Source organism: Citrus sinensis, chromosome 6 (assembly GCF_022201045.2).
Source record: "Citrus sinensis cultivar Valencia sweet orange chromosome 6, DVS_A1.0, whole genome shotgun sequence".
Classification (NCBI taxonomy): Eukaryota; Viridiplantae; Streptophyta; class Magnoliopsida; order Sapindales; family Rutaceae; genus Citrus; species Citrus sinensis.
Window position 1 is genome coordinate 24979886 of NC_068561.1, and position 24040 is coordinate 25003925.

The following is a 24040-nucleotide window of genomic DNA, read 5'->3' on the forward strand; positions in this document are numbered from 1 at the left end:
ACAGCTAGTGTAATTATAGACTTCAAGAGTTAGTTAAAAACAGGAGCAATAATGAACAGGAGAGGAGCAGCCGAAGCAGTTTCATGAGTGGAACGGTGGACAATCTTCCAGCAGCTGAAGGGGAAGGAGAAGGACCTGACGATCCCGGAGTAAATGCTGTCACATTTTCCTGAGAGCAAGTGTAGTTGCAGCAACTAGGACGAACAACTCTGTACACGCCGTTACTGGCTAAAAGGTAGATGTCTTTTCTGTTATCCTGACCAAAAGAGGTGATGAACTCCAGTGAGGGGAATGAGCTTCCTTTTACGGTATCACACTGAATTGGAGAGTCGCGAGCACAGCTAACAGAAAGCTTAGCAGTGCTGAAGTTTCCGCTATTTTCTGGATTTTCTGTGCCTGCCCATACGGCAGCACCATACAAATCTGTGTACAGGTACCTGAAACCATAGTGTACTAGCAATTGGTATTTTGTTTTACATGTTTACCATCACCGAGTGATTCCAAATGTGTGAAGCTGAACTTACCTTCCATACATGCATGGATCAGTCTGGGACCGATAGAAATAGCCTCCGGTGATTGAAGCAGATCCTTCAGTCTTGTTTACCTCAGAGTGGTTGTAGCCCATTACGGGGAAGATGGGGTTTATAGAGCTAGCAGAGGTATTACCTCCTGGAGAACTCGGGGGATTGTAACGAAAAGGGCCTTCATAAACACGCCATCCGTAGTTTCCACCCTTTGTGACTATGTCCACTTGTTCATATTCATCCTATCAGACCATTAATAGCCAGATGCATTAACAACACTGGACAAATTTTTCATGACAAATTTGATAATTTTATTGTTGGAAGGTAACGGCCTAATGGGTATAGCAACATCAGATACTTCAAACTTGCACTTTTGCTTGATATTAACATGCCAACCTGGCCGACATCTGCACATAGAAAGTAGGAAGGTCTCTCTGCATCAAAGCTGCATCGCCAAGGATTTCTGAATCCTAAGGCCCAAATCTCAGGCTGCAATTGCTTATCTTCAGAATATGGATTATCTGCAGGGATAGAATAGTTTCCCCATAATCCAAGGTCACTAATTTCTTTAGCACCTGCAAACATTCATAAATAAGAAAATTTGTTCTGGAGTTGCTTAACTAAGAAAGGAGTGATTGAACAGAGGTAAGAATCCAAACACCGTACTTACTTGGTATCTTATCCACATCGAGTCTCATTATTTTTCCGAGCAAGGATTTCTTGTTTTGTGAAAAATTATAAGGATCACCTCTGCCTTCACCATCTCCCACCATGAAGTATAAATGACCATCTTCAGGTCCAAACAGAATCTGACCGCCATGATGGGATGTGAAATGGAGACCCATGGTTAAGATTCTTCTAACTTCTAGTGGTTTGACACTTGCTACCTGAAATAAATGTCAGAATACATTTGATTACATTGCCGTGTAGTCATAATATCTAAAAGCCAATGCAAATTACTTAGATTTTTACCGAGGAATGTTGCACTGTTTTGGTACCATTAGCAGAGAACTCTGCTATAACACTGTGATATTGACATGGCATTGCCCCATTATCAGATCCTAGTTTGGAAGGATCACATCCCACATCAGTGTTACATGAACATCTCCCTGAACATTCTGGCCATATAATCTTATCACAGTTGAAGGAGACAAAGAAGCGGCCGTTTTGCTGAAAGTTAGGATGAAAAGCTATTCCCATCATCCCCAACTCAACATCAGCATGTACTTGATCAGTCAAATCAAGAAAAGGGTTTGATTCATCAAGTTCCAATTTTGAGCCTGATCCCGGCTCTGGAACTGTTGCTAACCACGTCTTACCATCTTGGTTAGACAAGAAAACGCGGTTTGAACCATCAGGATGAGGTACCATATTAAGGTATGCTCCAGTTCCAACTTTCTCAAGGCAAAGACCACTTGATGGACTCGGAGTTTCAGAACTATTTAGTGAAACTGGTCCTCCATCAAAACATACAAGTCCATCTCCAGAAGCTCCACCAAATTCATTGCAGAAAGCACTCTTTGACAGCCATAAATAAGTAAGCTTGGACGTAGAATTAACTAGTCTTGCATCTCTACCTTGCAAAGAAAAAAGAGAACTTGAAATGGATACATTATGGCATTCATCCCAAACTTTGGAACAAAAACTAATAGCAGCATGTTGGGACTGGGTTGAATTTGCTGAAACGGTGGAATTGCAAAGAACAGGAACTTTCTTTGGTTTCGATTCAACTCTGTATAGCTCTGATGAGAACTGATCACATCTCTGCAAAGAATATCAAGTATTTAACCATGTAACACATAAACTGTCCCAAAGATTGTAGCAAATAACTGAAGGACACATATACATACTAGAGCAGTAAGTTTCATAGATGGCTAGCAGAAGTTAATACAGAAATAGGTGTACTGGCTTTACCGAGCAGAGTATTGATTTAAGAAGAGAAGCACAACCAGTATCAGAAACATTCATTGCTTTGAATTGATTCTGCAACTGCTGGTCTTCTGTGGCGTTACAGCAGACACTTCCATTGTATCGGCAGAAAGCAAGCGGAGCCTTCGGGGTAAATGGAGCTCCTACATCAATTAAAGCAAGCAAAAAATAATGCAAAATGAAAGGAAAATATGAGCATTAAAATAGCAACTTCACATCCAATCTTTTACTAAATGCAGCATTGACTTCGAAGACACTCACTTAAATTAGTACTCAAGGGATGCGGAGTGGAATGATCAACAAGCAACATCATGTAGCAAAACAAGAATATGGTAGTAAGAACACCACCCATTTCTCAATATTGACAGATCAATCACATGCTCACAGCCTTTTCAACTTCTCCAATGGACAGTTCAAGGAACAAAGTTCCTTCAATTTAATATTCTCCAATGAATCCAGTTGAAATAAACTAATAAAAAACAATACTGAGCATATCTAAATGCTGCACCAACTACTAAAAAAATCGTTTTTTCAACTCTTAATATGCCTATTGATTTCACATTGATCACTTAAATAAGTTGAATCCAATTCAAACAATTATTGTTTTATAATATTGGCTAACTCTAACGATAATTGACAATATATGTATATTTTTAATCAACTAAATGCACAAAAGAGATTTTGCAAATTAAAAAAATATATATTAAAAGGGGTTTATACGCAAGGTTAAATGTCTCAAGTTGACTTTTGCTCGGAGAATGAAACTTAATTAATTAATGAAGCGCCCAAAAAGTTGTTGAATTCAATGTCTAAAAGATTAACATCTTCACCAACAAAGTGTTGGCTCCACTGGCAATGGAGTCCCCTTAAGTTGCTTGACTGGGTTTGCTCCCCAGTTCGAGTCGCAGGGAAGTCGCCTTTGTTGGGAGAACCTGTGCCTCTCGGTTCGAGCGAGGACTTCTAGTCTGAGTTGTGTTACGGGCTTAAAGGTGCCTCCCACAGTTGGGGCCCTCCCCAGGATACCTCGTGGTCAAAACCAAAAAAAAAAAAAAAAAGATTAACATCTTCTTCCTTTTTTTCTTTTTTCTTTTTTAATCTCTTGTTAGTTGTACTTTTCGAATCTAATTAAAAAAAAAATGGTTTACTTGTAAATAAATCAAAAAATTGACTTCGTTGTTAACATCAAATTTGGAACCTCAATCTCGATTATTTTTTGTGAGGAGAAATTAGGAAAAAAAAAAAGAGAGAGACTCTTTGTCCGTCTGAAAGATAATCCATTTGGATTTGTTTTTAAGAAAACAATTATCAAACTTCCGTGTCCAAGTTGTTGCTCTTGGTCTGATAATTGTTTGTGCTTGCGGCGACTTTTTGCTGGTTTAGCTGTATCTCAATGCTGTTGCCTGTTTTGCTCGTCTAAAATGGGCCGTTGGAACTAATTCATATACATAGAAAAACTACATTTTTTTTTATAAATAAAGTAATTTTTTAATTACTTTATTTTTTTAATTGAAAAAAAAAATGGTGGCGCTGGACCTAATTTATGTAAGTAAAAAACTACATTTTTTTTAAATAAAGTAATTTCTTAATTGAGAAAAGGACAGCGAATCCCTTAAAGTTTGGGAGGAGGGACATAAAACCTCTTATCGTTTTTAAAAAGATATATAACTCTATTTTTATTATTAAATTTCATTTGTTTTAATAATAAATTTATTTTTAATTTACAATTACTATTATATCCCTATAATAAATAATTCAATATATTGACTTAAGACATGTCATTGATAACATGTATAATGAAATCAACAACTTTTTATTTTAAACTTAAAATTGAGTTGTAATTACATTTTCCCAAATTATTCACTCTAAATTATTAATATACTTTTCCCAATGATAAGATGATAAAAAAAATATGAATAATAGGTAAAATTAAAATCAAATTTATCATTGGGAAGGGCATGTTCATAAGTTAGAGTGAATAATTTGGGCAAAAGGTAATTACATCCTAATTTTAAGTTTCAAATGAAACATTATTAATTTCATTATACCTATGATATGTCTTAAGTCAATATTTTTAATTATTTATTATAGAGACATAATAGTATTTGTAAATTAAACATAAATTTACTATTAAAACAAATGGAATTTAATAATAAAAATGGAGGTTATTTGTCTTTTTCAAAATGTTAAAGGATTTTATGTCCTTTTTCCCAAACGTTAGAGGGATCATTATCTTTTTCCCTTCTTAATTTAACACTGTGTTAGAATTCAAAATACCAAGAAGATAACATTGTTTTGTAATTAATATATCTTACAATAAAAATGTATAGATAAAAGAAATAATAGTTTTGAATAAAAATTTCATTGAATTGAGAAGAGAATGAGAAACCTTCGCACCCATTTTATACTTTAAATACATGAAAGTACTGAAATACTTCAAAATCCTAAGAGTACAGAAGAATTGTTATTTGACTCTATGATGAATGATTTCGGGTCTAGCGTTGGAGTATCAACAAAAGACTTTCCAAATTTTACCTTAAAATGTCGATTTGCTTGTGTATATAATAAATAGAAGAGTCACAAAATAAAATCTCTTCCAAAAGGCTCTTTAAATAAGGCAAAATAATATTATTTTAATTAAATATTTCCCTTCACCAAATTTAATCACCCTCCATTTTATCACTTCAACTGTTTCACTCAAAATCTTTGTTGCTAGGTAATTTTGCCTTGATTATAAATGTTATTGTTGTTGTTATGTTTTAAATATGTTTATCTTTTAATAATTCTGTTGATGTGCTCTTAATATGTTTTTTTCCATTATGTTTGACCATTTTTAATTTAATGGATGTTAATTAAAAAAACTAGTAATTAATAAATTAAACATATAATAAAATTATAAAATTACTTGAAAACATACAACAATTTGAAGAAAAAAATATTTGATGTGAGATATGTACGAGATAATATTTAATAGGGTAAAAAAATATTGTTATATAGCTATTAATTTTTTGTGAAAAGAAAAATAAATAATAATTATATTTGTTTTCTTTCTCTCTCAAATAAAAATACTAAAATATTAATAGGAGAGAAAAAACTCACTAGACAATATTAAAGAGTGAGAATCATATCTTATTTAAAGAATCCTGATTGAAGTGTCTTTCGGAGTGTTTATGTCGCTCTTCAAATGAGAAGTAAAATCTTTTTTGAAGAGCCTTTTGATAATGCTCTTAGTTAAATTATTTTAAGGGTTTAATAATCTCCTGCTACATGTACATTTATAGTAATGTACAGTTAATATTTATTTACATATTACTTTTCATACAATAACTAATCACAAAAACTCCAAGATTGAATCTAAATCAATAATAAATACTAGAAATTCAAATAAGAAATGAAGGGGATTATATTTAATTAATTCAACTTCTAAAAGAAATTAGTATTGTATTAATCGTGTTTATGATTAATGGAGACGGAAGAGTTGGAGTTTGATTAGAATTAAAAAAAAGAGAGAAATAATCATAACCATCAACACATAATATAAAACCTTTTCAAATTTATTAAAAAAAAAAAAGTAGAAAGCTCGTATAAATTAAACAAACCGCTAAAAACCACAATCAGCATTATATACAGTGAATCAAATTATGTGTACGTAGTAGAATTGGAATGCCGTCAACAAAAAAACCTCAACATGCATGTACACTTAATTACGATAGCTGTTCGTATCGCTTATTCAAGTATGCAAAAACAAGAAATCAAAAATAGCCTGTAGTATCATGAAACAAGAAATGCAAAAACAAATAATTGAAATGAAATTAACTCAGTTTTACTCTATTATTTCTTCTAAGCTAGCTATTTCTATCCCGTCATTTTACGCGGATCAAACTGAAGCATTTTGCTGGATGAAGCACCACTCTTGTGCTTATTATTTGTAACAAGTTCGGGAAATTTTGAATCCTTTGATTCCGTATTGCTACTGCAAAGCAAAGAAAAAAATTAATGTGTTAATCAAAATTTCTGCGCAGTAAGAAAAATACCAGTTATTGTTTCGTAAACCCAATTTTTTGGAAGAGCCTTATTCTCAATTCTATCACCAAACTGTGTGCAAAATTTTCAAAATGTTTAAATTATACTATACTATAGACGCAAAATTTCAAAGTAGAGACAATAGCTGATGTGTATGACAATTGAGTAGACTAATATTATATATATATATATATATACGCCATTGTTTTGGTATTGTACACGCCATGAAGTAGACTAATATTAATATCGAATGTGACAATAAATTATATACCTTGATGCATCAGAAACTTCTTTTGCTTTGGGTTCAAGATAGGGATTCCTGTCATGATCAGGAATAGTATGATCAAATGCCATAACACGATCATCATGAATAGAATTAATGCATTCCAATTCTTGCAGCGGAATGGGGATACCATGTGACGATGATGGACTCTGAATATCCAAAGGCATATTATTGAACATATAGCTATAATAATTAGGGTTTTGCTCGATCTTGATGAAGGGTTTTACATCATCATCAATCTCAACACAAAAATCATTGCCCTGCTGATTATAAATATCCATATTGTTCATAGCCATGCCTAATTCTGAAGAGGTTGAAGCAAATGCGGCTTGCGTATGATTTTGGTAATGCCTCTTGCAAACCGCAAGCTGTGCGTTTACAAGCCGGAGCTCTTCCATGGATGCTTGCAACTGGTGATGGAGTCTAAAAGTAAGGCCAAAACAACCGTGTACAGGATACTCAGCTCGCATATTAGACTCAAAAATAACTGTGCTCATGGCTATATCTTTTTTGTCATCGTCTACACTGTCTAATATCTTTAAAACGCTGCTAACACCGTACAAACGATGGACATTCTGAAATGTTTTGGGTTGATTAGCAGGAAAGTATTTGGCGAGCTTGCAATTTTTCTCACATTTTCTTCTTTGGTATTTACATACAGCACAGGCTTGCTTTGTCCCTCCTTTTATTGTCATTTTGATGAGAGATGGCACAAGGCATAGTATGAAGAATAACTTCTGGAAAGGGATTATTAGATACAAAACAGGGTTCATTGATTCAAGATTTAGAGAACAAAAAGAATTAGTGAAGAAAACATGGGGTTCAAATGAGCAAGCATAAATTGTAAGAACAAAAATGGACAATTGTAATTTAAACTTGCAATTTAAGTTGGTTCTAACTGAAATTTGATTAGGATTAGGACTTCTATTTGAAACAAAATTAGCTTAGAAAGAAGATCAAGGAAACTTCAAATATCATCTAGAAGGATTTTTTTTTTCCCCTTTGGTGTGTAGTTATCACCACGTTCATGTTCATTATTTTAAATTTTGTGTTAGATAATTTTCTGTAATATTAAAACCCAAATTAAATTAGCAAGATGTAGAGGGTTAACTTAACTATATGAATTTAAATAAAGTGCTTGTTTGGTATTATTTCTCTACAAGTGTTTTTTCTTTTTTAAATCAAAGTACTTTTCAATTTTTTTTTACTGAAAACTATAAAAAAAAAAAAAATTCTAGGCCGAGAGAATTGAAAAGCTTTCTCTTTTTTTTTTTTTGCCGTTTACAAAATTTATTCTAAAATACTTTATTATTTCACCATTTTACTTTATCCTTCATAAAATAATCTTTAAAAATTTATGTTAAAATGATCACACCATTTTTTACTATAAGAAATAATTGACAACAAATTAAATCAAATGGGCCGTAATTTTCTTTCTTATTATTAAAAATCTTACTTATAAAAACCCCGCTAATACAAAAATATATTTGAAAAGGCTTTAATTACTCAAACGGTTATCCCAAACAAAATACTATGACAGCCAAACAATAGACGTGTTATTTTTTTGAAAGAAAACTGATTACTTGCAACCCTCTAGGCCTCTATTAACATAAGGTTTCTTTTATCTTAGGCTATTTTGATCATCAGATTAGAGGTGAGTTATCAACTTATCAAATAAAGTTTGATATGAAAGAATTCAAGTCCAATATTATCCTATCGATATCCTTAACTCGCATTGAGAATATTGCAAAATTTGATTTAATTTACTATCACAATCAGATTTACTTATGGGTATTTTGGTAATATTTCATTTTTAATTTAAAAATCTGTGTAAAGGTACTAAGTAAATTTATATAAATAACTACAAGCAAATGTATAAAAAAATAAGTAAAAGTTTCTTCCAATTATTTGAGGGTAGGTTGGGTGCATTTTAAACTCCATCATTTCTTCCAATTATTATTAAAGTATCACTAAAAAGCTTTTAAATTTTATCCTTTAAATGATTATTTGCTTATCTATATGGCAAAAAAAAAATGAAAAAAAAAACTTTCTCCCAAAAATCTTTTCAAATAGGAACAAGTTACAACGCTTTTATCAATTAATTATCCTTCATTTTTTCTCAACAAATTCAATTAACCTTTGTTTTATCAGCCAACCATTTTAATCAAATATTTTTTTTTCTAAGTAATTTTGTGTTGATTTTAAAAGTCATTGTCGTCGTCCTCCTCCTCCTCCTCCTCCTCCTCCTCCTCATCATCATCATCATCATCATCATCATCATCATTATGTTTTAAATATGTTTATCTTTTAATAATTGTTGATGTGCTTTTAATATGTTTTTTCTTGTTATGTTTGTCTATTTTTAATTTAATGCATGCTAATTAAAAAAACAACTAGTAATTAATAAAATAAACATATAATATTAATTATAAAATTAGTTGAAAACATACAACAATTTGAAGTAAAAAATATGCAGTGAGATGTGTATTAGTTTAATGATATTTATAATAGGGTGAAAAAAATACCATTTAATAGCTGTTATTTTTTAAAGGAAAAATAAATAATAATTATAGGCTTTATAGTTGTTTTCTCTCTCTATAAAAAATTAAGATATTAATAGAAGAAGGAGAAACCCACTATAAATATTGGATAGGGAGAAGCATATCTTAGTATTTAATATTTAAAGAATCCCAATTGAAGTGCCTTTTAGAATGTTTAATGTTGATGTGGTTCTTAAAATAAAAAATAAAATTTTATTTGAATAGCCTTTTAGTGAAACATTAAGATAGTGTTATTTTAGAAAAATCTTGGAAGTAAACAAGAATGTCTTGTTATCACATATCTTGTAGTTGAAGTCTAAAAAAAAAAAATATTCAATATAATTTTTGAAGTGCAAACAGTCTCACATTGAAAAGGAAAAAAAATATATATTCAATTTTCTAGTTATTTCATTAGATTTCAAATAATTAATATGATTCAATCCCTTCACCATAAAAACTGGGTCGGATCTATCCAATTTTTACGTTGATTTAGTCTTGTCAAAGACGTTGTTATTATGAAATTTCTTTGAAGAATACTGTTGACAGAAAGTTTCAAATGTTAATAATATTCGACCTTCATTAATTTTCATCCACTTGCTAAACTCATCGTCCAACTCCCATATCATGAATGTTCTAAGTCAACTCACTCCGGTCATCGTTGACAATTAAAACACCGTGTACTTTATTTCCTCTAATCAATCATTTTAAAAACCTCCAATTTGAACTAACAGAGAAAATAAAAAATTACAATCACCCATCTTCATTCTCCACTTCCTCTTTAAGAAACTCCAAAAAATTAATCGTTGCCTCTTCCTTAATTAAATTATTAATCGTACACAAACTTCAAATTTTCAAATTTTATTTCATATATCTAATTCAACCACTTGCAAATTCATCCAATTAATATACGGAATGTCAACACAAGAAAACCAATTTATTAAAACAAACAAGATCATTTGAAGATATAAGAAAACAAGAAACAAAAATTTCCCACTTTCAATTTTTGGCATATAAGTTGTTGTAACATCAAACTCAACCTAGAGCGTTCGTCAATAAGCCCTAATAATGGAGTTCTTCAACAAAGCTAAAGCAGTGAGGCTAAGAAGTCACCTTGGCAAGTACTTAGTCGCAAACGATGACGAAGAAACAGTCCGCCAAAGCCACAACGGCTCCTCCTCCGAAGCACGTTGGACGGTGGAGTTTGTGCAAGACAACTGCCACCTCATTCGCCTCAAAAGCTGCTACAACAAGTACCTCACAGCCTCGGAGGAACCCTTCTTTTTCGGCTTGACGGGCAAGAAAGTTGTACAAACAAGTACAAGTGCATCGTCGTCAGAAAATAGTGATCGTTGCATTGAATGGGAGCCAGTAACTTCGGGATTTGAAGTGAAGTTTCGGACAAGAGATGGGAAATTTCTTAGGGCAAATGGGGGCACGCCACCGTGGCGAAACTCCATCACTCATGATGTTCCACATCGAACTGCAACACAGGATTGGGTTCTTTGGGGTGTTGATATTGTGGATATATTGGATTTTGAGTCTTTATCGAATTGTGAATCGTTTGCTTCCAGTCTTTCCAATTTCTCTTCGCATTCTGAGGACTTTGCACGCTCAGATTCTGGCTCAGTACCAGCAGTGGTTTCATTATCAAATATGGTATGTTTCATGTTTAATTTCCCTCTTTTCTTTTAATTTTTTTTTTCTTTTGAAGTCCAAAAGTGATTCTATGTTGGAAAATGAGGTAAAATTGTTACTTATATATGTAATTGGAGGTTAAATGATACTTTTTTAGAGCAAAAAATGTTGCATTTTTTTTTAATTAATCAAATTAATTAGTAGCAATAAAAATATAGCTTTTTGATCCTCAAAAGTCAAAGGATGACATTTGATTTCACAGAATTACATAAATAATGATAGAAATGTTTCAGGTCACTTTTTTAAATATGATCAGAATCAATTGATAATTGATGCCAACTCTCGAAGCAAAAATAAATGAGAATTTACCCAAAAAAAAAATGTTTGAAAATTGCGACGAATGTATATATGATTTGGTCCAGTTAAGGTAAAAGTGAGTACTTCTTTATTTGCACAAGTTGGGTAGGATACTAAATAAGGAAGTAGAAAAATGATTTTAAGTAGCTAAATCCTAATTAATTGTATATTCAATAAAAAAATTGTAAATAAGTGGTAAAGAGAAATCATTTTTCCATGACTGAATAGCCTCAAAGAATTAATCTTCATTTTGTTGATACTTTTTTGGATTTCGTTGAGTTAGATTTCGTACGTGATAACTAAATAAGGCATAAGGGTAATCAACAGAATACACATACACCACTCTTTGGCTCACCACACATTTTAATTTACCAATTAAAACACAGATGTGCGCGCGCGCTTAATTTCCATGCTCATTATTATTATGCTTAATTAATTTCTTGTTAATAATTTGTTTCCATCCATTCATGCTCTCCTTTCATCCAACTGTCATTGAATTTAAGGGTTTGTTATTATAAACTAAATAACAATTTCCTTTTTCCCCGCGAATCAAACCAAAATTAAAAAAAAAAAAAATCATGACTTTCTCTTCTTCTCTGCTGCGCCTAATCGTCCACCGGAAAATAGTTTAAGATATCTTTATTTTTTCCTCCTTGAATCAGGTAACAGTTAACCAAATCAATTTGTGTATATAATTTTTTTTGTTGCCATTTTTATGCACAATAAAAATTTTCCTTATCAAATTTCATGCTATTTATTTTTTCTCAGGTTTGCAGATTGTTTTTGTTATTGGGTACCTATACTATATATATATATTTATTTGTTTTAATTGATATTGTAACTAATTAATTTTGTTGTTCATTTCAATTATGATTATTATTATTAGAGCGCAATGGAAATTTTCCGAAAAGCAAAGACGGTTCGATTACGTAGCCACCACGACAAGTATCTATTAGCAGAAGATGATGAAGAGAGTGTGTTCCAAGATCGAAATGGGACATGCAAGAATGCAAAATGGACGGTGGAGATTCTTGAAGACGCTGGCGTTTTGCGTTTGAAAAGTTGTTATGGCAAGTACTTGTCAGCCTCTAACATGCCGTATTTCTTTGGCGTGACGGGCAAGAAAGTCGTACAGAGCCTTCCGAAAAGGTTGGACGCGTCGCTCGAATGGGAACCCGTTAGGGACGGGATTCAGGTGAAGCTCAAGACCCGTTACGGCCATTATTTACGGGCCAACGGGGGCATGCCCCCGTGGAGAAATTCAATTACGCATGATATCCCTCACAGAAGTTCGACACAGGATTGGATTTTATGGGATGTTGATATTGTGGAGTTTCAAAAATCAGCTACAAGTCCGGATCAGCCTGTACCGGCACATGCACGAGCACCAGCACGGCTACCCACACCATCACCGGCACGAACCCAACCGCCGTCGCCACCGCCGCAACATGTTAGAGCACAACAACCGCCATCGCCGAGGCAACATTTTAGAGCACAGCCGCCTCCGCCACCCCCTCATCTCAAAGCAAAATCACCACCATCTTCGGAGCAACATTTTAAAGCACAGCCGCCACCGCCGCCACCACCTCATCTTAGAGCAAAATCCCCACCATCGCCGGAGCAACATTTTAAAGCACAGCCGCCGCCGCCGCCACCACATCTTAGAGAACAAACCCCGTCACCGCCAATTGTTAGAGCACATCCATCGAAGGTTAAATTTGTTGACACACTACCTTCTGAGCCTACTTCTCCGACAGCAATTTCTCTTAAGTCCCCGCGAAACAATGAGGTTAGTTTTATTAATATCAACATTATCCTCGGAATTATTTACGATAAATTTGTACCATTCTGAAATGCGGATCAACACATAGAGATATTAATGATTAATTTTATGACATTAATTGTTCAACAACATTTTTCTTTTAATAAGTATTCGTAGAAGTGCTAATTTTTTTGGGTTCAAACTGTGTTTAATTAAGTGGATAGAAAGACTTAGGTGGCGTTTGTTTTTTAACTTAATGACTTAAAGTAACTTAACTTAATTAATTAAGTTAATTAGAGGTGTTTGTTTTTATAACTTAATGAAACTTTTTAGATAATTTTGACTTAATAAAATAAGCTAACTTTTTTGGCTTTTTACTTAATGGAGAAATCTCAATTAAGTCAATTACTTGCTAATGTCAAAATTATCACTGCTTTATAATTTATTTTTCATGTCTATCCTAAAACTCACCCATAGACATTTACCCCACATAAAAATATCTCTGTTTTTTCTTTCTTATATTATATACGATAAAATTTGAAATTTATGGTATTTTATATATTAAAATTTCAAAATCATTATGTATTAACTTGAATATAGTTTTACTTATAAATGTTAAAATATTGTGGTATTTAATATATTATTTATTTGACATTCAAATTTAATAAGGATACAAATGTAAAAGTATATATTTTCAGCTTTTAAAGTTGAAAAAAAACAAATAACTTAATACTTATTTTCTAAGATTCAAACGAAAAAAAAAACATATTATTTAGATTCAGACATTCAGATCTATTCAGAATTTAGACTAATTCAAGTCTATTCAGATTTCAGACAAAAAAAAAAAGCCACCTTAATTAACCTATGTTATGGATTACTTACTTTAGATACTCAATTGTGATATTTAATAATGTAGCATGTTATATGTCATCCATTGATTGGGTTGTAAAAATAATAATTAATATTATATATATGACACTAAAGTATTCTAATTAAGTATCCAAACTTAATAGATATATTATTTTGTTTATATACAGTATTGATCTGGTTCACAATCTAAGATTTTGTTAAAGTTCAGAAAATTATTTAGTCAAATGGTTCAATAGTATAATGCCGCTATTAAAGCATATAGCTTAATGACTTTCCTAAACTTTAACAAAATTTAGGATCCCATATATATATATATATATATATATAGATTCAGTACCTTCTCCCCCCACCCACCCACCCACCCACCCACACACATATATATAGTTGCAATATATGTTAAATTACTCTGTTTTTAACATTGAATTTCGTACATCTTTGGTGCAATGAAATTTGCAGATTGATGACACATTTAAGCCTTCATCTGTGAATGAAGGGAGACTTATTGTTTATGCTGTGGTTGATGATAAAGGGAATGTTGATAAATCGGAAGGGGAGTTGTCTTTTACATTTAAAGGAAGTGGAGTTGAACAATTGAAACAAATGGTGAAGGAAGTGACGGGGCTCAATGATATTATTGTTTGTTCTAGGAATCCTTTAAATGGCAATCCTTATCCTCTGAGATTACATCTTCCTCCAAATAATGCAACCATGAATCTTGTTGTGGTTCCTTCAACATCTAAGTGTAAGTTCAATAATGATTATCATTCTCTCTTTAGCCAATTAAATACTCTGCAAACTGCATGCAATTGGAGCACTGATGCTTGTTTAATGCATTTTGGCAGTGGCAAAAGATTTGAAGTAGCTAGCGAGAGGCCCGAGTCCTTTGCAACTTCATTCAAGTGTGTGCATTTTCTATAACCCAAACCAAAAAATATATATATATATATATATATATATATATTTTGTGGTTGTAAATTTTGGTTTGTCAGTGTGAATAGCAATATTCCAAAGTGAATCAACAACTCTTCTTACCCATGTATATATGTTTCTCAGCAACATCAGTGCATCTGAAGAGCTGAAATGAGTGATACCATTTTTTATATAGAAACAAAAATAGAATCATGCCGCATGTTTAATGATAGCTGATATATTTGGAATGATATATTTTATGATAATATATTTTTTTCACTAAAGTTTTGATTCTACAAAGATAAATTTATACTTGGTGTTGAAACCCAAGCTTGATTACTTAAAATCTTTTTTCCCATTAATCATACTCTATGATGAATTCCTCAACTCATCACGACATTGACTGACTATATCATAAGCTTTAAAGAGTTATGTCTCTTATTTCGTCTAATAAAATCTTCCTCCTTTATGCCTTCCCTTGATCACAAGAATACAGCGGTAGTTATTGAGTAAAAAAGCAAATAAATTATGTTTCATAGTTATTTTAAATAACTAATGTCTCATTTAGTAAATTCACAATTATGCAATTACACATATTTAGATATTAAAGTATTCCAAGTCATGGAGGAAAATTATAATCTAGACTGGTCTATAGTATATAAAACTGCTTTGTACATCTGCAAGAATTTTTTTTTTTTTTTTTTAAGCACTCATAGATATGATCCATTTGATATTATAAGCCACACAATTCCACTCATGACTCACCTATCCAAATTATCTCAATTCATTCACTTCTATTTTTATTTCCACCAACCAAGTCACCAACTAGGGATGGTAAATAAATGGACTAGGCCAGACATTTCCAAGTTCAAGATCAAGTTCATGTTAGGAAAAATATAAGGTTCAGGTCAGAACTTCCAAATATTTTTTAATTATTTTTTATACTATTGTGAGTTTATAATGAGGTAATAATCAATAATGAATTTAAAGAAAATAATTATTTTTAAATAAATGAATAAATAAAAGTTTACATATTTATTTTTTAATATTAGATTCCCTAACCTAAGTACCCTCTTAAATTCATTAAAGATCAAGAGATAGTTTAGTATTTTATTTTTAAATTTTTTTTGAATCATCATTGATTTTTCTTCTTTTAGTTTTATTAGTATTTTTTAGATTTTAATTTATAAATTTATATTTAAAAAATAAAAGACCAAACCTGGACTAAGTTAGAAGCGGTTAAGATATTCACCCAGCCCAGATCCAGGCCAGACCCGACCTATGCTGTCTTAATAAAATCTGCCCCAGGTTAATAAATAAATTGGTTCTCAGTATTGATTTTCATTGCCCGGTTATTTTCGAGTACGGGTTTGGGCATGACCCAAAAAAGCTAGAACTTGAAACCGTGCCTACTGCCTAGTTAAATTTTTTAACTTAAAAAAATTAAAAATAAATAAATATATACCTAAGCCTTAACCTTTACCCATTTACAAACACCAAGCCTAAACTCAATAGCGCACAGACAACACAAGCATGAAGCCGTTACCTCCGACTCTCGAAGTAGCCACAATCCACTGACTTGCATCTCCATCACGCACCGCACGTTTGCACCTCCAGCACGCATCACATGTCTGCTCTTCTTACCTCAAGCATGCATCGTACGTGCCGCAATCCAAAGGTAAGATATTAGAGAAAAATTTATCACCAAAATGAGTTATCATGTATCAAGAAGACATTATCAATGTATTGCCTTCATAATTACTTCTTAAGAAAGTGATTTTGATCTTATGACAACCAAGATGGGTTACCATGTAATAAGAAGACATTATCATTATATTAACTACATGGTTAATTCGTAAGAAAGAATGATACATATTTAATGATATACAATTTTTATTTTTAATTTACTGCCCTTTAATCATTTACATATTCAACCTGGATCGTGTTTGAAAAAATCGGGCATAATCTTCGATCCAGGCAGTTGTTAAAACAATCCGAACTGGTCCTGAGTAGGCTCAAACTCAGCCTGGACCCAGTGTTTTGCCATACCTAGCCTAAGCCCGTCGGGTATGAATCGGACACTTTTTAAAAAGCCTGTCTCCAACCCAAGATTTGATCACGTGATTCCCTCAAATGGTTACCATACTTGCTAGAAGCCTAGAATCGCCAAACATCTCATTGCAAGTTACAACATTCCCAATGCTTCCCAAACCTGTGTTCCTTAGCAAAACTTATAGTTTCCATAAGATGCAGGGACCAAATATCTAATGAATTAAAATGGATTACAAGCTTTTCTGTCTTTACAAAGATCTTCTTTCTTTTCAACATTCAATTTACTGCTCCAAAAAGCCTTATATTGTAAGAACAAGAAATTCATTTGGTGCAAACGATCACCTATAATTTAAGATTATTCATGTTGTATCACTAAGAATCAATAACGAATTATGGAGAAGCGTACCTAAATCTATGACGCTGAATTACTCTTTAAAATTGTGTGGTTAGCCTTCCAGATCAACACATTTTCCTAGAGAATCCTTTAATTTTCTCTGCGCTCTCTCTCTGATGATGAGATGACAGAAAAAATAAAAAGATACATGTGACTAGGGAACCATAACTAATTATATAGACAATTTTTTCCTGTTGTTATTAGGTATGCATAATTCTGTCAATCATAAAATTAGAATACCATTAGATCTTTACATATTAAAAGTCAACACCCTATTAGATATATTAAAACTCATAATACCAAAAACCTTAATAAATTATTTTTAATTAGGCTTAACCCTATATGACATTCTGCAATACATAATTATTTACATATAAGCCTCACGTTAGATTAATAATCCAACAATGTTAGATTAAAAATCCAATATATATTTCTTTGCATGTTCAACTTTACCCTTAACATTTTTTATGCTAAAATGACAAGCTCTTTGTTTCTTTTCGATTTAGTCCCCAGTTGTTGATTCCATTAGGTTCATGCTATTTTTCACTTTTGCCACATCAAGAATTCTTTTGTTATTTGCTTTAAAGGCCTTTTCAAGTTTCTTCAAAGCCGGTGTAAGATTAACTCGACTATGAGAAGCATGTAAATACTTGAAAATTTATTTATTCTTATAGTCAATTCTTCAGTCTTTACTCAAATGTTGCACTTTGATAATGTGTATATTTATTTATCTATTTATACGACATATGTGTATATTTAGTCGGGTCTAAATAATACAATTTACTATGTAGAGAGATTAGATGAAAGATCGTCTATTAATTTCTTAAAACTTATCATTTATATTACTGACTAAAATATGATATTTAGGCTCATATGATTCGAGCTTGAACGAGATAATTACAAATGGTTCCATTAATTTAAAACTAATCACAAGTGAAGACCTAGATTTTAGTTATTTTCGCGAGAAAGGCAAGCAGAAGTAATTAATCCAATTTGAAACCAAACACAACGACCAATAAGTCTCAGCCACGTTAGATTCCGCAGGAAACAAGCTACACCCACACGCATCAGATCTCCCTTTAAACAAAACTCTTTTATCTAGCCGGGCGCTGGCCCGCTGCCGCCATTTCTTATCCGGATGACCAACTTCCTCTTACAAGAAAGGGGAAACCATGAACTTCACTTTAGCCCGCTTTGTGTTTCAGTTTGCTGTCTCTTTAGATACTGCCAGTACCAGAAGCAACTGTAAATATCTTCTTTTAACCTCCAAAAAAAGAAAATTTACCACAGCTGCCATCCCCTTAACTCATACTGTGAGTTATTTACTTTTCTATGCGTGTAGTCGTGTACTTTATTACTTTTAACGATATTAATTATAAGTTTTTATTATTTTATATTTTTTGCTGATGGGTAGTCAAGTGAAGAGCTATTGGTGGTCGTTGGAGGAGGAGCAGCTGGAGTTTATGGAGCTATTAGAGCTAAAACTGTGGCACCTAAGCTTAATGTTGTCATTATAGAGAAAGGAAAGCCTCTTTCAAAGGTTTTTTCTTTTTTTCTTTTTGTAATTGCACAAAGAATTTGACCCAGTTGGTGAATTGTTAGTGTTTTGAATCTTCATTGTTGGTTGTTGGCAGGTTAAAATCTCTGGGGGAGGCAGGTGCAATGTGACTAATGGGCATTGTGCTGATAAAATGGTGAGATTTGGTTTTAACACTTTTAATTCAGTGCACAAGAAATAATGTTCATGATTATTTTTAACTCATTGAAAACTTGTATGCTAGAGCTAGAGAATTGTTTTTATCCCCGTATGTTGAGCATTTCAATTGGCTATCTGAGGCTTGTTAATTCAGCAATTAAGTTAGCATTTTGTTTTATATAGTGAAGGCTAGGAAGGTAGGTCGTATTTGAAGCCCTTAATAAAAAATGTTCCAATTGTGCTTCGAGTGTCTTTTGTTGTACAGCATTTTCAGATTTCGAAATGGTTAATTCCTTTGTAGATTTTGGCAGGGCATTATCCTAGGGGTCACAAAGAATTCAGAGGATCTTTCTTCAGCTTGCACGGGCCTATGGATACAATGTCCTGGTTTTCTGACCATGGAGTGGAACTGAAGGTTGTCTTAAGAACTGTGTCTCTTTGGTATCTTTCTTTGTTATTTTTTGTAATTTATTCTTTTTTTGGCTCTAGACTGAGGATGATGGAAGGGTTTTTCCTGTCAGTGACAGTTCTTCTTCAGTAATTGATTGTCTTTTGACTGAAGCAAAGCATAGGGGAGGTATGCTTGAGCACGCCGGCTTTGTTTTACATTCACTTTGTGATCTGTTCTTGATTATAACCTCCTTCAATATTATGGAATGTTTGCAAGTTGTCTGTATTAGTTGCTCCATCAGTTGTTCTGCAGACTGGCAAAGTTGTAACAACTGCATCATCTGATAATGCTGGCCGGAAGTTTCTTCTCAAGGTTGAGAAACGTACGATGAATTTAGTTGAATGTATTGAAGCTGATTATCTATTGATTGCTAGTGGAAGTAGCCAGCAGGTTTGGCTGATATTGGTTCATTTCCATTATTAGGTGAGGTGAATCGAATTTCTTGATAACTCCTGTTGTTTATATCACAGGGCCATAGACTTGCAGCTCAACTTGGTCATTCAATTGTAGATCCAGTACCTAGCCTATTCACTTTTAAGATTGCAGATTCACAATTAACTGAGCTATCGGGTGTAAGCTATTCGTCTCTTCTAATCTTGATGGAGACCCATGCCATACTTGTAGTTGCAAGATTTTGTGATCAATTTGGCTGTTCAGCGTATGTATATAAGTGGAAAACAAGTTGTGCATAGTTCTTTACCCTCAAGCTGTGATTTGACATGATTATTGCAATGATCCATCAAGCCAGTTGAGTTTCTTGCCGTACTCAGTTGTTAGGATGATTATGATATTAGCTTAAGGGTTGGTAGCGTGGAAAGCCCACAACTTCATAATATTCCATTGTGGTATTGCCTTTCCTCAAAATACTTGAGGTGTAACGGTGTATTTCCTTAAAAATTCAGCATGTGCACAACAAGTTCAGTCAAGGTCTTTGTTGATTGTGTTGTATGTTCAACTCTTTTTCAATCATCATTTGTTGATAACTTTATGCTACAGTAGATTATGTGCATTCGTGTCACATGATATGGTTACTCTTGACCTGTGCTGTGGACATCTTACTATATTGTTGCATGATATTAGCAGTATAATGGTCATGGTTCTAATATTTCTACTTGTTGAAAACCATCATTTATTTCCTTATTTATGATTAGGTTTCGTTTCCCAAAGTCGTAGCAAAGCTTAAGTTAGAGAATGTACAAAGGAGTAGTCCATATCTTACCCAGGCAAGCTTGTGTTTTCATTTCAGTACTGATGCTTAATAATGTATGTGAATTAAATCAAACTTTGTGCAACTTTAGGTTGGCCCCATGTTAGTCACCCATTGGGGACTTAGTGGACCAGTAATTCTTCGGCTATCTGCTTGGGGTGCCCGGTATCTATTCAGTTCATGTTATAAGGGTAAGGGCACCATTTTTTCTGTTTGAACTATCAAAATATATCATTTAAAATAGAGAATAAAACTTTCAAAAGAATAAAGAACAAAATAAATCCTTATTCCAACCTGCTGGTATTTGGATGCAGGGATGCTTACTGTTGATTTTGTACCTGATTTACATATAGAAGATATGCAGTCCATTCTCAGTCAACACAAGATTCGATTTGCAGTAATTTTTTCTGATTGTTCTTGTATACATTGGTGATAGTGCTAACTTGTTTCTTTAACAAGGGTATTGGTGGTATGAGCTGAGAATTTTAGTAGTTCAAGAAAAAGAACCAACTTTTCTTACAGGTTTCTAATGAAACAGTACTATTGTTATTATCAAATTAGGATAGTTTGTGACGTTTCAATCAATTTACAGTAACCCAGTTAAAATTAATTTGCTTCTGACTTCACGGGCTCCACGACTACATTCTACTTTGTTGCTTTTTGAGATAATTGCTTTCCTTCCATTCATTCCTTTACAGAAGCAAAAAGTGCTCAATTCTTGTCCTCCGGAATTCTGCCTCGTGAAGAGATTCTGGAAATATATATTGGGTCGTGAGGTATCATACATGTTTCAAGCTGAAAGATCACGCATTATTATACATTTGTCTTCTTGTGGTTAAAATTTCCCCATCGATGTAATTTTCCTTGGTCATATACAGGGTTTAAGTGGAGATACATTGTGGGCTTCCGTTTCAAATAACTCTTTAATTTCTATTGCTCGGCTTCTTAAGCATTGTACATTGGAAGTTGCTGGCAAGGTAAGGATACTGACGGAAAAACTGTTTGTTCTCAGTTTTCAAAATTTGTCTTGATTTTCTAAAATGATAGACATTTATTTGTAATGAAGGGCCAATTCAAGGATGAATTTGTCACTGCTGGAGGCGTTCCCTTGTCAGAGGTACTTTCTCTCTCCCACTCTCCCCCCATGTGTATGCAAATGGAAATATAACTCCCTATGTCTTGCCTTTTTGTAGATCTCTCTAAACACAATGGAAAGCAAAATACATCCGCGTTTGTTCTTTGCTGGAGAGGTAAAATTATTTTCTACTCTTTTAGTTTTCGATTGCTCAACAGAGCTAGAAGAACCTTGTCGTGCATCAATGCGGTTTCAGTATTTCACAGTTTTGGCTTCAATTTACAACCCGGCAGCTTAAATAAGCAAATGCCCGCATTCATTTGGGTGCATGAATCAGTTTAAGACCTGTTAATGCTTTAGTGGTGCTCAAAGGTTGAAATAATATATGCAGGTACTAAATGTTGATGGGGTGACTGGTGGCTTTAATTTCCAAGTAAGGAAGATATGCTTTAAGATATAAACACATTCTTTTTGAGATATAACATAACACACCTGTTGCTATTTATTCATCGTTTGTTTTTACAGAACGCTTGGTCTGGTGGATACATTGCCGGAACAAGTATCGGCAAGCTATCAAATGATGCTACTCTAAAAAACAGAGGCTTTTAATTCAAATGTCGATGCTCTGATATATACTTACATATGAAATTTTCACATGAATTCCAGGATGTTTTTGTAAAAGATTAGATGCGACCGATTAACAAAATGTATGAGACATTCTTTTCAGAAACTCTAAATCCAATTATGTGACATGATCCTAAAAACTAAAAAGGGGTTTTGTTCTCTTTGTAGTTTTTTAATTTTTTTGATATATTTTTTGGGTGGATAATCATGACAATCATCACACGTTATCATCTTTCCAAATTGAAAATCACAAAATTCTACAAACAATATCATCAAACTTACTTTTGTATTCTTGAAAATTAATAAATTCTCTATCGAGCTACTACGGGCCATTTCATTCGTTAACCTCTGGAAGCCTCGGCCAGTTGACTCGGTCTTACACTTTAAAAGAACTAATTAAAAATTGTTTCTAATCTCAATCTCAAAACAAGTGATCGCGATCAAAGGTCCAAGATTATAATTAATTACCAACCGATCCCCACGAATTATTTTTCTATTTGACCTCTCACCGCCATTAGTTGTAATTCTTCCACGTGTGCGATTAAGGATTTTTCTTACAATTCAACCGTTCAATATAGACTCAATGATTTTGATCCGTGATTGAAAAATATAAGTCTCCTTTCAAATTAAGACTATAGTCACTGTATGTCATACATAATCTTAAATTTTAATTTTTAGAATAATATCATATAAAATCAAACTTTTATTTGGTAATGAAAATAAAAAATTGTTATTATGCAAAAAAAAAAAAAAGGTTGATAATTTGGGGTACATATGATTTTGAAATAACAATTTTGATAAAAATCATAAATATGTGATATGCTTCCCAACATATAAATGTATGATAAAATCATCTTAATTTACAAAACCACAACAAATATTTATATGTAGGCGAATATTGAACTACAAATTTGTTGTTTACACAAAAGAAATTTTACCAACAAAACTATTTGGCGTCCACAACATAACTTAAGTTATGTGTTCACAACTTGAGTTCTTTTAACAGTGAAAAATTATTTGTTCAATTCAGATATAGTACTTAATTAATAAAAATCATATTCATAGTTACAACAAACCATTTTTTTTTAAAATTTCATAGAGGTTTCAAGCCTGCAAAATTAGTACACTGGTTATCAAGATTTATTTAATATTATATCAATATCCTTTTTCTCGTTAGATAAATATGTATGCTAATTTTAATAAATTTTATTTCGTTATAAGATTAATTTAACAAAAACTTTTTAATTTAATTTTCAACGTTTTTTCGTTTTAAGATTAAATTTTAACTTTTGAAACATTACTTCAAAGATTAGGTCAAAGCCGTGGTCAAAAACGTTGAGCGAGTTAAACTTTTTGCGCTGAAAAATCATACCCCTTGTCCCCTGGACCGACAATAAATCAACAAAAATAAGCGTAACATTTTTAATTGTCGCATATATTAGGTATTAGTACAATAAAAAATTCAAAATACAACACAACTAGGATCGTGGATGTGACAGAGACAGCACCAAATCTACGTACTACTTTATATTATCTCACCTCCAGAATCGGCTGAAGAGATCCAAACATTCAGCATTACCTTGCAAAATAATACGACATAGTTTTAGGTATTAGGACAACTCTCGGTTCGCGTGAGTCTCACTCTCACATATACCACCAAAATTATATGCTACTTTATACTACCTTACCGTCACAATCTTATAAACAAATCC

At 32.7% G+C, this 24040-nt stretch overlaps 4 protein-coding genes across 6 annotated transcripts; 2 read left to right on the top strand and 2 right to left on the bottom strand.

The window, feature by feature from the left end:
• Positions 1-22: 22 nt before the first annotated feature.
• On the bottom strand, positions 23-2947 carry LOC102608345 (HIPL1 protein). Of its 2 annotated transcripts, XM_006482600.4 has the most exons (7): positions 2715-2947; positions 2439-2596; positions 1497-2288; positions 1195-1411; positions 921-1099; positions 525-766; positions 23-437 (listed from the first exon to the last, which is right to left on the bottom strand). In XM_006482600.4, the coding sequence occupies exons 1-7, from the start codon at positions 2803-2805 to the stop codon at positions 23-25; spliced, it is 2094 nt and encodes a 697-aa protein (XP_006482663.2). In that variant the 5' UTR covers positions 2806-2947. The 2 variants fall into 2 exon arrangements, with proteins under 2 accessions (XP_006482663.2, XP_052299658.1); XM_052443698.1 differs by lacking the exon at positions 2715-2947 and having other exon boundaries at positions 2375-2581.
• A 3165-nt stretch (positions 2948-6112) lies between these two features.
• LOC102608637 (LOB domain-containing protein 3-like) lies at positions 6113-7719 on the bottom strand. The gene is made up of 2 exons (XM_006482601.3): positions 6745-7719; positions 6113-6423 (listed from the first exon to the last, which is right to left on the bottom strand). Exons 1-2 carry the CDS (start codon positions 7527-7529, stop codon positions 6306-6308), a joined length of 903 nt encoding a protein of 300 aa, XP_006482664.2. The 5' UTR covers positions 7530-7719; the 3' UTR covers positions 6113-6305.
• A 2345-nt stretch (positions 7720-10064) lies between these two features.
• Positions 10065-15083, top strand: LOC102608927 (uncharacterized). The gene is made up of 4 exons (XM_006482602.4): positions 10065-10952; positions 12175-13077; positions 14377-14662; positions 14763-15083. Exons 1-4 carry the CDS (start codon positions 10362-10364, stop codon positions 14780-14782), a joined length of 1800 nt encoding a protein of 599 aa, XP_006482665.1. The 5' UTR covers positions 10065-10361; the 3' UTR covers positions 14783-15083.
• A 3260-nt stretch (positions 15084-18343) lies between these two features.
• On the top strand, positions 18344-22488 carry LOC102615520 (hypothetical protein). 2 transcript variants are annotated; one of them, XM_006482458.4, is made up of 16 exons: positions 18347-18588; positions 18690-18815; positions 18910-18969; positions 19273-19386; positions 19461-19548; positions 19664-19812; positions 19893-19994; positions 20574-20645; positions 20721-20820; positions 20944-21026; positions 21328-21405; positions 21508-21606; positions 21696-21746; positions 21823-21879; positions 22096-22137; positions 22230-22488. In XM_006482458.4, the coding sequence occupies exons 1-16, from the start codon at positions 18448-18450 to the stop codon at positions 22311-22313; spliced, it is 1446 nt and encodes a 481-aa protein (XP_006482521.1). In that variant the 5' UTR covers positions 18347-18447; the 3' UTR covers positions 22314-22488. The 2 variants fall into 2 exon arrangements, with proteins under 2 accessions (XP_024955967.1, XP_006482521.1); XM_025100199.2 differs by lacking the exon at positions 20574-20645 and having other exon boundaries at positions 18344-18588.
• The last annotated feature ends 1552 nt before the right edge of the window (positions 22489-24040 follow it).

What these genes read in the sequence shown, in the direction of transcription:
- LOC102608345 (XM_006482600.4), bottom strand. Translation starts at nt 2,805, where the DNA reads ATGGGTGGTGTTCTTACTACCATATTCTTGTTTTGCTACATGATGTTG. An exon ending in CGATGTGGATAAGATACCAA is followed by an intron (nt 1,100 to 1,194) that starts GTAAGTACGGTG and finishes GAATGTTTGCAG; the next exon opens with GTGCTAAAGAAATTAGTGAC. An exon ending in TATGTGCAGATGTCGGCCAG is followed by an intron (nt 767 to 920) that starts GTTGGCATGTTA and finishes ATGGTCTGATAG; the next exon opens with GATGAATATGAACAAGTGGA.
- LOC102608927 (XM_006482602.4), top strand. Translation starts at nt 10,362, where the DNA reads ATGGAGTTCTTCAACAAAGCTAAAGCAGTGAGGCTAAGAAGTCACCTT. An exon ending in TGGTTTCATTATCAAATATG is followed by an intron (nt 10,953 to 12,174) that starts GTATGTTTCATG and finishes TATTATTATTAG; the next exon opens with AGCGCAATGGAAATTTTCCG. An exon ending in AGTCCCCGCGAAACAATGAG is followed by an intron (nt 13,078 to 14,376) that starts GTTAGTTTTATT and finishes TGAAATTTGCAG; the next exon opens with ATTGATGACACATTTAAGCC.
- LOC102608637 (XM_006482601.3), bottom strand. Translation starts at nt 7,529, where the DNA reads ATGAACCCTGTTTTGTATCTAATAATCCCTTTCCAGAAGTTATTCTTC. An exon ending in GAAGTTTCTGATGCATCAAG is followed by an intron (nt 6,424 to 6,744) that starts GTATATAATTTA and finishes TTTGCTTTGCAG; the next exon opens with TAGCAATACGGAATCAAAGG.
- LOC102615520 (XM_006482458.4), top strand. Translation starts at nt 18,448, where the DNA reads ATGAACTTCACTTTAGCCCGCTTTGTGTTTCAGTTTGCTGTCTCTTTA. An exon ending in AATATATATTGGGTCGTGAG is followed by an intron (nt 21,406 to 21,507) that starts GTATCATACATG and finishes GGTCATATACAG; the next exon opens with GGTTTAAGTGGAGATACATT. An exon ending in CTGGTGGCTTTAATTTCCAA is followed by an intron (nt 22,138 to 22,229) that starts GTAAGGAAGATA and finishes TTGTTTTTACAG; the next exon opens with AACGCTTGGTCTGGTGGATA.